General features: G+C 37.1%; 1 protein-coding gene across 7 annotated transcripts in view; it reads right to left on the bottom strand.

The window, feature by feature from the left end:
- LOC138755510 (coiled-coil domain-containing protein 178) overlaps positions 1–14,502 on the bottom strand; it is a 369,060-nt gene that overhangs the window by 267,599 nt on the left and 86,959 nt on the right. For all 7 annotated transcript variants that reach the window (XM_069921624.1, XM_069921626.1, XM_069921627.1 and 4 more), the window contains 2 exons: positions 13,564–13,700; positions 13,304–13,487 (listed from right to left, as the gene is read on the bottom strand). In XM_069921624.1, coding sequence (XP_069777725.1) covers positions 13,304–13,487; positions 13,564–13,700 — 321 coding nt within the window. The remainder of the gene's footprint in view (positions 1–13,303; positions 13,488–13,563; positions 13,701–14,502) is intronic.

Below are 14,502 nucleotides of genomic sequence, written 5' to 3'. Positions count from 1 at the left end.
TTTTAATTTCTGAGGAGTAATATAGAATCTGTGTAGCCAGTTATATTGAATCATACATCATCTAATCTTTATCGTGTTCCTCATTGTTCCTATACATAACTTCTCCCGTGTTTCGTTCTTTATCTGTGTTTAAATCTTTTTCCCATCTTTGTTTCGGTTTATATTTTATTCCATCCTCTTCTTTATATTGAAATTTGATGTAGATTTTTGTAATAATTTTTTTAATTATCATTGTGTCTATTCATAGTTACTACTTTCTGGTAATCTCACAAGCTATTTCCCAGTTAATATTTTAAATAAGTTTTCAGTTGGAAATATGTAAACATTATATGTGTGTTATTTCATATTTATCTTTTAATTGCTCAAATGTTAATAAATTATTTCCCAAAAAGCAACCTTCTATTTTCTTGATTCCTTTTCTATCCCATTCCTTGAAAAATAAATTGCCTTGGATCATTGGGATCTCTTTTGGGGAAGGCATGACCTCTACAAGAAGGATAGGTACACCTAAACCCAAAAGGGGTCAATATATTGGCAGCTAGGTTTGGTACAGCCGTCGGGTGCGGTTTAAACTAATTTGGCAGGGGGGTGGGAACCTGTATGATAGGGCAAAGGACAGAAAAGATAAAACAGGAAAAGTTAGGTTAGGCAGCAAAAGTTAAAAATCAGAAAAAGCAAGGAGGGTGAAAAAAGCAAATCTGAAGGCTTTATATCTTAATGCAAGAAGCATTTGGAACAAGGTAGATGAATTAGCTGTCGAAATTGAGATAAACAAATATGATTTGATTGGGATTACAGAAACATGGCTGCAGGGTGGGCAAGCCTGGGAACTTAACATCCCAGGGTATACGATATTTAGGAGGGATCGGCAAGAAAGAAAAGGGGGTGGGGTAGTATTGATGGTGAGAGAAGGGACCGACACGATTGACAGGAAGGATATTAACTCAGAAGATGCGGAATCTATATGGGTAGAACTGAGGAATAGCAAGGGGCGGAAAACGTTAGTGGGGGGGGGGTATATAGGCCTCCAAATAGTAGTGTAGAGGTGAGGGAAGGCATTAAAAGGGAAATTAGAAAAGCATGCAATAAGGGAACAGCTGTCATCATGGGAGACTTTAATTTGCATATAGATTGGACTAGTCAAATTGGTAAAAATACAGAGGAGGAGCAATTCCTTGAATGTTTACGGGACGGTTATCTAGACCAATATGTCGAGGAACCAACTCGGGAGCAGGCCATTTTAGATTGGGTATTATGCAATGATAAAGGGGCTAATCAGCAAAAATGTTGTGCGAGGCCCTTTGGGTAGGAGCGATCACAATATGATCGAATTCTCACTCGACATGGAGAGTGATGAAATTAAAACCGAGACTAAGGTCCTGAATTTAAATAAAGGGAATTAAGATGGTATGAGATGGGAGTTGAGTAAGATTGATTGGGTGGTGTTTATGGGGGAGTTGACTGTGGATAGACAATGGAAAACATTCACAGATCTAATGGAGAAATTGCAAAAATCGTTTATACCGGTTTGGCATAAAAATAAACCAAAAAAGGTGACTCAACTGTGGATAACAAGGGAAATTAGACACAGCATTGGGTCCAAAGAGAGAGCATATCAATTGGCCAAAAAAAGTACCGCAACCGAAGACTGGGAGCAGTTCAAGATGCAGCAAAGGAGGACAAAGGGATTAATCAAGAGAGCAAAAATAAATTACGAAAGTAAGCTTGCGGCAAATATAAAAACCGAATGCAAAAGCTTTTATAAATATGTCAAGAGGAAAAGATTGGTGAAATCCAGAGTAGGTCCTTTGCAGTCAGAATCAGGGGAATATATAATGGGGAATAAGGAAATGGCACACCAATTAAATTCTTACTTTAGTTCTGTTTTTACAAGAGAGGACACAAATAACCTCCCAAGGATGTTGGGAAACATAGAGACTAATACAAGGGAGGAACTGAAAGAAATCAGTATCTCTAAGGACATGGTCTTGGGGAAATTGATGGGATTGAAGGCAGATAAATCCCAAGGGCCTGATAATCTACATCCTAGGGTACTCAAGGAAGTGGCCATTCAGATAGCAGATGCTTTAAGAATTATTTTCCAGAACTCGATAGACTCAGGATCAGTACCCATGGATTGGAGGGTAGCTAATGTTACCCCACTATTTAAAAAGGGGGATAGAGAAAAAGCGGGGAATTATCGGCCGGTGAGCCTTACATCAGTAGTGGTCAAAATGATGGAATCCATTATTAAGGATGTAATAGTGGAGCATATGACTAGCAGAGAAGAGATCGGACGGAGTCAACATGGATTTACAAAAGGTAAATCGTGCTTGACAAATCTATTGGAATTCTTTGAGATGGTGACAGGTAAAATAGTTGGGGGAGAGCCAGTGGATGTGGTGTACCTGGACTTCCAAAAGCCTTCGATAAGGTCCCACATAAACGACTGGCTTCCAAAATCAAGGCTCATGGGATTGGAGGCAAAGTATTGATGTGGATTGAGAACTGGCTGGCAGGTAGAAGACAGAGAGTTGGGATAAATGGCTCATTTTCTGAGTGGCAGGCGGTGACCAGTGGGGTGCCACAGGGATCTGTACTGGGAACCCAGCTGTTCACAATTTACATTAATGATCTGGATGAGGGGATTGGATGTAATATCTCCAAATTTGCAGATGACACTAAGCTAGGAGGGGTTGTGTGCACGGAAGAGGGGGTCAGGAAGCTCCAGTGTGATTTGGATAAATTGAGGGACTGGGCAGATACATGGCAAATGCACTACAATGTGGATAAATGTGAGGTTATCCACTTTGGTAATACAAACCGGAGGGCAGATTACTATTTGAATGGCAATAGATTAAGAGATGGGGAAGTGCAGAGAGACCTAGGGGTACTTGTACATCAGTCTCTGAAGGCGAGCATGCAGGTACAGCAGGCGGTTAAAAAGACAAATGGTATGTTGGCCTTCATATCAAGAGGGTTAGAGTATAGGAACAAGGATACCTTATTGCAGCTGTACAGGGCCTTGGTGAGACCACACCTGGAGTATTGTGTGCAGTTTTGGTCACCTTATCTAAGGAAGGATGTTCTTGCAATGGAGGGAGTGCAGAGGCGATTCACCAGGCTGATACCTGGAATGGCAGGAATAACTTATGAGGAAAGATTGTGGAATTTGGGATTGTAATCGCTGGAGTTTAGAAGATTGAGAGGGGATCTCATAGAGACATATATAAAATTCTGGCAGGACTGGACAGAATGAATGTGGAAGGGATGTTTCCAATGGTGGGGGAGTCCAGAACCCGGGGCCATGGTTCAAGGATAATAGGCAAACCATTTAGGACTGAGATAAGGAGGAATTTCTTTACCCAGAGGGTGGTGAATCTGTGGAATTCATTGCCACAGAGGGCAGTAGAGGCAGGTTGATTGAATATATTTGAGGGAATTAGATATATTTCTTCAGTATAAGGGAATTAGGGGTTATGGAAAGAAGGCAGGGTTGGGGTACTGAACTTTAAGATCAGCCATGATCTCATTGAATGGCGGAGCAGCCTCGAAGGGCCGAATAACCTACTCCTGCTCCTATCTTCTATGTTTCTATGTTTCTAATATAAAGGACAAAAGATATTTTTCTATCCAGACATACACTATGGAAGAAAGGATATAATTTTAATCTACGACATCCAGCAATAATAAAAGTATTCATTCCAGGGTAAAGAAATGGACTGTTCTCAGACCCGAAAGATGCCCAACACTTTGCAGAACAATTGCCGAACAGATAACGAAATGATGTATTAAAAAAAAGACTATCAAAAGTGTGTGGGTGTATGTGTGTTTTAAAGTCCAAAACTATTTCAATTTAAACTTGAGTCTGAAAATTAAATTTTATAGTCCAGTTTCTAACTTTTTTTTTAACTTAAGGATCTTTTAAAATTGTGGTTCATAAGTAATTATAAAGCAAGAGTGAAGCACCTGATTTTTGCAAACTCATGTCCTTTTGATGTTGTATATCTTGTTATGAGCCCAGAGGGCCCCAAAAACCAGGAGCAAAAAGTTCTTTGGTTCACAGTTCAATCTCACTTCTCCTTCTTCCAAGTTCTCTGGTTGCAGGTAATCACCATACTGTGCACAGAATTTAAAATGTATAAAGTTCACCAGGATTGGTGCTTGAAAGGTTAATGTTTACCACTCAGGAAGGTTCTTGTAGGGTTTGCAGAGAGAGATATTTGTGGTTCCAAGATTTCCTCAGGGTCTTGCTGATGAAACTTGCCCCATCAGTTTCTTCTAGATGGTAACCTCTTTCTTCAAGCTACCACAGAGTTCCATTCCTTCCTCTATTTCAAGAGAAACATCAGACAGAGAACACTTCCAGCCATCTACTGCTCTGGATTGCACTTTTCATTTACTTGTCAGTGTCCCACACAGTGACTGACTGACTGAGCTGTTAACTCAACTCTCTCTCTTTTCCAATTGCAACTCCAAAGAGAGCATGTGACTCATGTCTTGCAAAACCCCCACCTTCTCCAACAAACAACAGGAGTTCTTTCTTTTTGACCTTTCTATGAGCACTTTGCAGAAAGGTTACTGATAGATAGCATAACTCCAGCAAGACAATGGTCAAGCATTTTATGACATCAGTTCAATTAACACCTACTTGTGAAAGGTGCTTACATTCTCCAGAGATCTTGCAATGTGAATTCATCAGTCTTTCAAATAAGATCTGTTTTAAAATTTGTGAATGTATGTGACCTACTCTAAATCTTATAAATTCTCCCCAAATATTAATATTGTTACAATCTCCTATAATAAGGATAATACAAGTCCTATTTTTCCAGGATGTCAAGTGTTTCTTCAGTTGACAATATTCAAAATGTCTCTCTGCCTTCAGTATACATCTGATAATGATGTAACCAGCTTCATTTCTGCAAAGCCTCCTGCCTTTCCTTTTGTTCAACTGCCTTAAGTGGTTTGGTTCCGGAAAGTCTGATGACCACAAACAAAAATTTGTCTTTGTTTAAACAGATGGCCTCCTTCAGCAGTTCTTTTTGAGTACTTGAATTCTTCAGTTTTTAATAAAGCAAACACTCCATTGTTCTTGAGTTTCCATTAAGAACTCTTCAGTTCCATTATGGCTCAGTTTTCCAGACACTGCAACTTCAACTGAATTCTTTCTCTTATTGCAATGGTGTTTCTGCAAATGTGTGACCCTGTATCCAGCCCACAATTCCCTCACTAGAAATATATTTAACCCTAAAACTTACTTTACTAAAAATATATATATTTTATAACTAAAGATTTTAACTTTAAAGATTAACTTTAAAGATTGCTTTATTAATGTGCTGCCCAAATTATTAGCTCTTGCCCTCTGATTTTAGTGTCATCTTTATTCTGCTTCCTACCTTACATTACTGCTGTGTGCAACAATAACAGTTGCGGCAAACTGATATGAGACAGATGCAGATTTATGTCCTTATCCCATGGATGAAACAGAATTTCCTTTCTTTACAATTGCTTTTGATGAGGCCACTGATGGTGGTGGGCTGAAAGAACTGAATTGAAATTTCAATTCTCAAAACACTTACCCTCCCTTTCACAAGCCAACAATTAATTCTCAATAACAAGGTACAGGTGGTATATGGATCTTACTTATCCATGCCTCTCATTTCAGCCAATGCCTTTTGCCTTACCTTTTCTGCACAGCAAAAATGTACAAACTGACAAGATAATGTTGATAAAGGAGTATTATTGAAAGGACATTGTCACTTGTTGACAATAGCTTAGATTCTGATCGTGGACATAATTTAGGGGGCATCTGCATTGGAAAGTTATTGGACATGAATAGCCTTCAGCTATGGCACAAAGGGTTCATCACTGTGAAATCCCCAGATGGTATAATCTCTCTCTCACACACACACACGCACATGCCTTTTGAAAATATAGACTAGCTCTTTTGCAGGATGGAGAAGAGAAAGAAGATTGATATGTGAAATCCTTATTGTATTGGCAGGCTGGCCAAAGAGCTTGCTTGTGGTAAACAGAAGTATAAGAGGTACAGAATGAGGGGATTGTCCTGTGATGAGGCATTCATAAGAAAGGCCTCTATTTTATTGAATTTAGAAGAATGAGAGGTAATATTATTATTAGTACATTCAAGATTCTGAGAAGTGGTGACAGGACAGATAAAACTATTTTCTGAAGAATCTTCTTTTATATTTTTTATATTTTATTTAAAATTTTAACCATTCAAAATACAAAAATAGTAATAATATATTGAGTATCAAATACATTATGATCCTACCCCACCCCCTAAATCCCAAGAGAAAATAAAGAAAAGAGATGACATAGTAAAATGTTAGAATAGAAATAAAAAAGAAAAAGTAAAAATGTAAAAATAAGAAAGAGAATGGATTGTTGAAAGCGTTAAAATCCATCTAATCTAAAATTCATATCTATTTTATCATTAATAGGATTCCACACAGGTCTTAGAGGCTAAGAAGAACATTTAGAAATCTAAAAAAATTAAAATTTAATCCTTTTTTGACTTCCTGAAGAATCTTGATCTTGGATTCATGATTTCATGATGAACATTTAGGATGGAGATGACAAAACATATCTAAGGGTCCTGGTTTAAGGAGGAGTATGGAAGGGCATGTTAGGAAATACTAAAATGACATAGCAACTTAATGAAGTTAATACACAGGGCTAAACGCCTGCTAAACAGCAAAATTAAAATGCAATAGACAGCGATAAGCAGTTGCACAATCAATGGATCAAAACAATGCTCTGTGCCCTTGCCAATATCTGCTTATGAATTTGAGTGGGCAACAAAAATAGCCAAGTGGGAGGAGGAAACGCCAAGAACATTTCCATTTTCAACAACAGTGGAGGCCAGAATGCAAGCCTTACAGACAAGGTGGATGCATTCACAACACAAGCAAGTAATTATTTTAGCTTGACTTACTAAGTCGATGATTCATCTTTGCTTTCTCTTGAGATACCCCTCACATGACAGAGTCCAGTCTTTACTCTTCCTGATATTACAAAATGTCTGAGAACTATGGAAATAGCAAAGGCATTTGAACCATACCACATCCCAGCTGTTGTACTGAAGAAGTGCATTCCAGAACTACTTATGCCTCCAGCCAAGCTAATCTAGTGCAGTGACAACAATGGCACCAACCCAATAGTGCTGCATGCAAAAAGTGAATGAATGGGCTGGGTTGGTTGATAAGTGGCAGGTAATGGCGATGCCTTAAAAAAAATGTCAGACACTGATTGTAATGGATCAGTGTTAATAGTAAGGTCATGTTAAGCTATATTTCATATAAAAATGTCTTAGTAAAGTAAGTTATAGAGTTAAAATCTTGCCTATGAATTCTTTTTTTTTGAAATTTATTTATAGTATCTCCATACATTCATTTCAAATTGACTTAGTATAATATTACATAATAGATACTAAATAATTTTAAAATTTTCACCCCCCCCCACCTCCCCTAACCCCTTAGGAAACCACCTTGTGGTGGTTAATTCCCAAAAACCCAAATGGGTGTGGTATAAACCACAAGTGGCATATGACTTTCGGGAGCAGAAGTACCACTCCCTCCCCCCCCACCAGGCAGACAAAATACACGTATAAACCGAAAAATCATCATTTCTTATATCCATAAAACCCCGGTCCATCAATTTAACCAATCTTATTCATAAACTCTTTTTTTTGAAAATCCAAACTTGATATTAAATTTTGCACCCTTTCCACCCTCCCAACACTGAGTTAAACATTGTTTACAATCAATAAAAGGTTTTTTTTAAATTTTTTTTTCAAGTCTTCCTGAATTTCATCCACTGAATTAAAACACCTCTGAACATCCCAGTTCAACACCGAATCTTCCATTCTTCTCAGTCTCAAGTTGAATTTGTAGCTTACTTTCAAAAAAAGTTTTTTCAAATCTTTTAAAATTTTCTTGAACATAATTCCTTCGGTCTTGATCTTCTAAAGCATCAATGTTATTCATAAGTTCTTTCTTCTATGTTTCCCAATTTAATATCAAATTTTCCACTTTGTCAATCTTCTCAATGTTAAGTTGAAATTATTGTTTATTTTCAAGAAAAACTTATTCAAAATTTTTAACTCTTCTTGGACATTGCTCCTTCAACTTTAATTTTATAAATCATCAATCTTGTTCATAGTTTCTTTCTACTGAATTTCCAAATTTAATAAAGTTTCCGTTTTTTCCAATTTTCTCAATATTAAACTGATCTTGTTGTTTAGTTTAAAAAAAACCTTTTCAAAACTATTAAAATCTGTTTGCAATGTATGCATACTCACAGATAATAAATTCACTCTTCCAATATTCCATCCAAAAAAAAATCACTGATAAACCTTATTGCAGGTCAAGAAATTCCATATATATGTTTATCTTCAGAAAATATTTCAAATATTTCAAATCAACATTCGTCGCCATCTTTCAAAAAGGAGTCCAAAATTAACTTTAATAAGTTCTGTTCTTGAGAAAATTCCAGCACCAACTCCGGCTCTGTCTGGGCAAATCGGTCAAATTTCTTCCAAAGTCAAAGAATGTAATTTTGTTCTGTATTTATAGATAATAAGTTCATCCTTCCGATATTCCATCCAAAAAAAAATCACTAATAAACTTTAATGTTATCTGAATTTTTAAAACTCACGGGCAACCAATGCCAATTACTGCAATTTATCTTCATAAAACATTTCAAATCAATATTCGTCACCATCTTTCAGAGGGGTGTCCAAGGCCAGCTTATCCGACAGTCCAATTAATGAGCTCCGTTCTTAAGAAGATTCCAGCCTTGACTCCGTGGTTCTGTCTGGGCAAGTAGGCCGAGTTTCTTCCAAAGTCGGAGAGTGTAGTTTTGTTCTGTATTTGAACTCTATTTTCCTTAATCTTTGTTGCCATTTTAAACTTTTTAGTTTAAATTATCAATTGTTTTTACAATTGATAAACAAAACAAAGACTTTTAACAGAAAAGAAATATTCTTAAAACGGGTATTTATATAACTGCCTGGGGGAGACCAGGAAGGCACGTCCGCTCCCTACGCCATCTTGCCATGCCCCCCCTTGCCTATGTATTCTTATTAAGTTAGTTGTGTGCTGGTGCAGGATCACACACAGGTCACAGTGCATTTGCCGAAACATCTGGGAAAAACAAAGCCATAAAATTGAATTCAAGTACCAGGATTGGTACTTAAAAACAATTTTTATGTACAATCAGCATTCTGCTGGCAGCTGTTCCAAACCTCAAGTATCATTTGGAACCAACCCACTTAAGGCACTGGAAGAGAGATGAGGTCAGAAGTTGTTATGGATATGGAGTTGTTTGGCAGAAAGGAATCTAAAACTGTGGTGATGATGTGACTATATACTGAAGGCAGAGAGACATTTTTAATCAGAAGATAGAAGCTTGAAGACTGAAGAAACATTTGACATCCTGGAAAGGGAGGACTAGGGCAGTAATCTCTAGAAGAGATGCTGCCCTGTATTGTAGTAAGAGAAACACAACATAAGTGGCTTTTAAATAATTAAGACAACTTCCGACTGCTTTTCATAAAAAGAGAGGCAGCCTCACGTGCCCAGAAGGTGGTTATTCCTGGTTAAGAAATAACTCATCATGAAGATCAGAGTTCTGCAAACCTAGCTAGGTAGGGGGAACCTTGTGAAAACACTCGTGAAGAGTATCTCTCTGAGCAACAGCTATCAAGAGGTAGGTGAGTTTAAAGAGATCTGAAGATATAATATTTAAAAGTGCTTCATAATTACTTCTGAACTGTGATTTAAAAAGTATCTTCAAATTCAACAAGATGTTTAAAATTGACTTTTTCAGAATCAAGCTTAAACTGTAATGGTTTGAGTTTAATTATACACACACACACACACACACACACACACACACACACACACACACACACACACTATGTGGTTTTAAGAAATAGTTAAGTTTAGAGATAAGTAAGGCTTGTTATGCTATTAATAGTTTAATAAAAATATTACTTAGAATTTATCTTTGATGAATTTTCCATTGCTGTTCCTTTGATAGTACAGTGGAACCCCAATTTAACACACCCCCGATTTGACATGAATCCAGATATAATGTGCTGAGCCATCGGACCCTTTTTTTGGCTATTTCCCCAAGTGATTCTTTTTCAAAATGGAACACACTGTTAGAAAGTGAAAAGCTTTTTCCATGAAAGATAAACTTCACGCAGTTGATGGGATCAAGAATAAAAGTCAATCCCAAGTTGGACAAGACCTAAAACAACATTGAACAGCTGGAAAACTCAGGAAGATAAGTTATGCATGTTACTTTGGAAAATTGAGGAAAAGGTGGGACTAAATGCAAAATGCATGAAGACAGCTAAATATGTCAGCCTTGATGACTCCCTGTACAAGTGGTTCTTTCAAGTGCACTCAGAAAGCCTTCCAGTTTCCCCGTCTATTCTCAAAGCTCAAGCCAAGAAATCTGACCAACTGATTAATGAAGAAACCTCACATATCAAAGCTAGCAATGGATGGCTAGATCAGTTTAAAACGCCATCACAGGATTTATCAAGTGGTAGTGTCTGGAGAAATTCGCTCAGCCAACAGAGCCACAAATACCCGGCAGAACTAAAAATTCTCTTAGAATAAGGTGGCTACATCAAAGTACAAGTATTCAACTGTGATGAAACAGGCCTCTGCTACAAGATGATCCCAGACCGCATGCTGTCTTGCAAAGATGATGCCCTTCAATGTGAGGGGTTCAAACAATGCAAAGATCACATGATGTTGTTTTGTGTTAACAAGACTGGAATAAAAATACTCATAAATGATTGGCAAATTTTGCTCGCACTGCTGTTTCCACCATGTCAACGTGAAATTGTTACCATTCGAATACACGCATCGCAGCAATACTTGGATGACCAGTGTCATCTTTGAGGATAAATTTTACAAAACATTTATCCCTGCTGTCTGCGCTCATTTGCACATGCAAAAGCTAGAACTCAAAGCTCTTCGTTTGCTTGACAACTGTCCCACCCACCCACCAGCTGCCAGCCTAGTAAGCTGCGATGGAAAGATCCGAGTTTCTTATCTCCCAAAGTACACGACGCCTAAGATCCAGCCCCTAGATAAGAGGACCATCTCCATGATCAAGCAGAATTACAAGCATGAATTAATTCGTAGAATTGTAAATGAATCAACAATATCCGAAAAGCACTTGGGTGGGAAGGGCTGGGCAGCAGTCAGCTCCTCGTGTGTGGGAAAAATGCTGGGAGAAGTGTCTGGGTCCAGCCTTTTCATCCCGAACATCCACCAAGGAAGATGATGATGAGCAAGAATTCTACGGCTTCACAGATGAAGAGGTGCATGAGGCAGAGAGGCTGTTTGAAATTAGCACCGAGGAGTTACACCGGTGGTTCTCTGATGATGACAAATGCCCAACATATGAGCATCTGACGGACTCTGAGATTGTCCGTAACATTACTATAGCACTGAATCCTGAACCACAGGAGGATGATGAAGAGGAACCTCCATCGCCATAAGTGTCTGAAGCCATTGAGTACTTCGAAGCTATCCTATATTGGCTGGAGACCCAGAATGTGGACACATAAAAATCCTCCAGCTCAGAGGCATTTTGGATTTCGCTTGCAGCCACCAGCAATCTGCTGCGTTCAAGCAATGAACACTCAATCTTTTTTTAATAAATAAAATGATGATTGTTAAAAATAAAATGATATTTGTAAATATAGGTATTGCACATGTATTCTTTTTAGTTTTTTGTGAACCTCGATTTAGCACAACCCCGCTTTTTTTGCCTTGTGCTTTTTTTTGGACCCCAACTATTGCATTATAATGGGGTTCCACTGTACTAATAAGATTTTATTAGTTTTTAACACTGACCATCTCCCACAGGAGAGAATCTAACTGTTTACTTGCCTCCCCCCTCTGCAACATTCAATGCCAATATCATCACCAGATCCCTATCATTAACATACTGGAAAAGATCATTCACCAGAAACTCCTCTACTGCTGCCACAAAAACATTACAAAATCACATCTATCCAGTGCTTACTAACTCACCTCCTGACAACAAAAAGGTCAAAAGCATCACACAAAATGTTGGGGGAACTCAATATCCATGGAAGGCAATTAAAAGTTGACATTTCATTGTAACCCTTCATCAGGAATAGCAAGATGGAATATCAAGAATCTGATGGAATGCTGTCTATTTGCCATAGTACAATTCTAACAACACCAAGTGACACCATTCAGCCCAAAGCATATTGGTGGATTGATATGCTAATATAACACCCCGAACTTTCATTCCCTTCCTTACTTGCACATCCTGGCTGTAACATGTAATATGTCTGATCATGAACACCATATTTACAAATTGAGAAGTGTTGAAGGTAAATCCTAATTGAAGATCCAATGAAAAACTATTACTGTTATAAAAACATTTGACATTTAGTCTATGCAAAGCAAAAATACTTTGTTAAAACATATTTCAAATGCTTCTGAGAGGATAAAACTGGAGCAAGTCTTAATAATCGAATCTCAGTGTCAATTATCAAAATATTTTTAAAAACCATATGTAGGAAATCTGAAATATAAACAGAAAATACAAGAAATGCTCAGCTGAATCTTTCGTCAAAGCATTCTGATGAAAGGTCTTCAACCTGAAAGGAAAACTTTGCTTCTTTCTTTGCAGACATTGGCTAAGCATTTTCAGAATTTTCTATTTTATAAGTTTACATTTAACTATATTTTAAATGTACTTATACAGTATAGTAACAGGTCCTTTTGGCCCATGAGCTTGTGCCACCCAATTACATCTGACTGACCCTAGGACATATTATTGAAGGGTGGGAGGAAACCAGAGCCCCCAGGGGACAAGGGGAAAAATATACAAACTCCTTACAGATAGTACGGGTCTCGAGCTCTTGTTCCGATCTCTGGCGCTGTAAAACTGTTACCCTAACCACATGCTAACTGTGTCGTAAGATTTGCAGCTTTAGTAGATCTAGATCGTGATATTATTTTGTTGAATTTTATATTGCATTATTGTATTTTCCTTAACTTTTGCCACACAATAAATTAAGAAATAAATTGCATGTAGTTTTTAAATAAATTGCAAAGAATCAAAAGTATTGGAACAATGAGTTTTATTTTGTTCATAATCAATCTGTCATGCATTAAAATCATTAAATTCTAAACTTGGATTATAAACCACATCAGAATAAATCCACTGAAACTAAAGTGCTCTGAGGATTTACATATTTTATTAAATCACTGACCTTCAGCTGGTCTTCCTGATCAGATATTGTCTTTTTCAATGTCACCAGCTTTGTTCTTACTGCATTTAGAGTTTTCTCCACTTGGGAGAGCTGTTTCTTCATACTGGTTAATTTGTCGCTATTCAATTTTACAGCTTTTTGTATTTGACGCATTTCTTTCCGCATTTTACTTCTTGCCTGGCGACTTTAACAGATGCACTTGTTAATTTTTTAATAATATAAAATAATGATGATTGAACAAAACTCAATTTATCAAGTACCTTTCTTTAATGTTGCTGTTAAATATTTCAATATCCAATTCCAGTTCTTTGTTTATGCTCTCCAAATTCATAAGCTCTTGCAGTTTTCTGTCAAGTTCTTTTTGTTGATGTGATAGCTCAGAATTCCCAATTTGTGTCTATGTATATAAGCATATAAATTCAAACTATTAAAAATGATAATAAAGAATTGTATCCCCACAATTTTATTTAGGAAAAGTATACAAAAATCTTTTTTACGAGCCAAGTTCCAAATAGTAATAGAAAATTTCAAATTTTGACGCACAAAGACATCATTCAAGTATTGATCCTCTGAGCCAAAATACTAGTCAACTATGATGAACAAAATAGTGCTGAGGTATAAACAATACTTACAATTCATAGAGCATTGTAATGGATTATGCCAAAAATGGTTGGTTCACATGCAATGATCTGAATTAATATTATTTACAGTGTGATCAGTAAAGGAGATAGGCATTGATATTCCACAGATAATGAAAGATTGAAGTAATTTATTCATGGTCAAGACCATATGCCTCTCAACCAAGAAGGCCTTGGTGTAAAATGTAAACACTAATTTTCTATTGCTGTGCCTGAGTCATTCAGAAATATTGTGAATGTCTAAATGATTGAGGAAAACACATCCACATCCTGAACATTCCAGAACTTATCCTAATATTGTATCTCTTACTTCTATCCAAATACCAAATGGTAAGAGGGAACAACATTCAAAAGACATGAAACAAAAAAATCTGCTGTCGCTGTGATTGTCGTTTACACAAAAATGCTCGAGAAACTCAGCAACATTCGTTATGCATTTTTATCTTTGATACATGAAGAACGCTGGGAGATTCACTGAGTCTCTCCAGTAATTTTGTGTAAACAACATTCAAAACACATTCAAAGATATGGATAGGAAGGGATTGGTGGAATATGCAACAA

The sequence above is a fragment of the Narcine bancroftii genome, chromosome 2, assembly GCF_036971445.1.
Source record: "Narcine bancroftii isolate sNarBan1 chromosome 2, sNarBan1.hap1, whole genome shotgun sequence".
NCBI classification, from domain to species: Eukaryota; Metazoa; Chordata; class Chondrichthyes; order Torpediniformes; family Narcinidae; genus Narcine; species Narcine bancroftii.
Note: the sequence above shows the minus strand (reverse complement) of the source record. Positions and strands in the feature narration are given on the sequence as shown.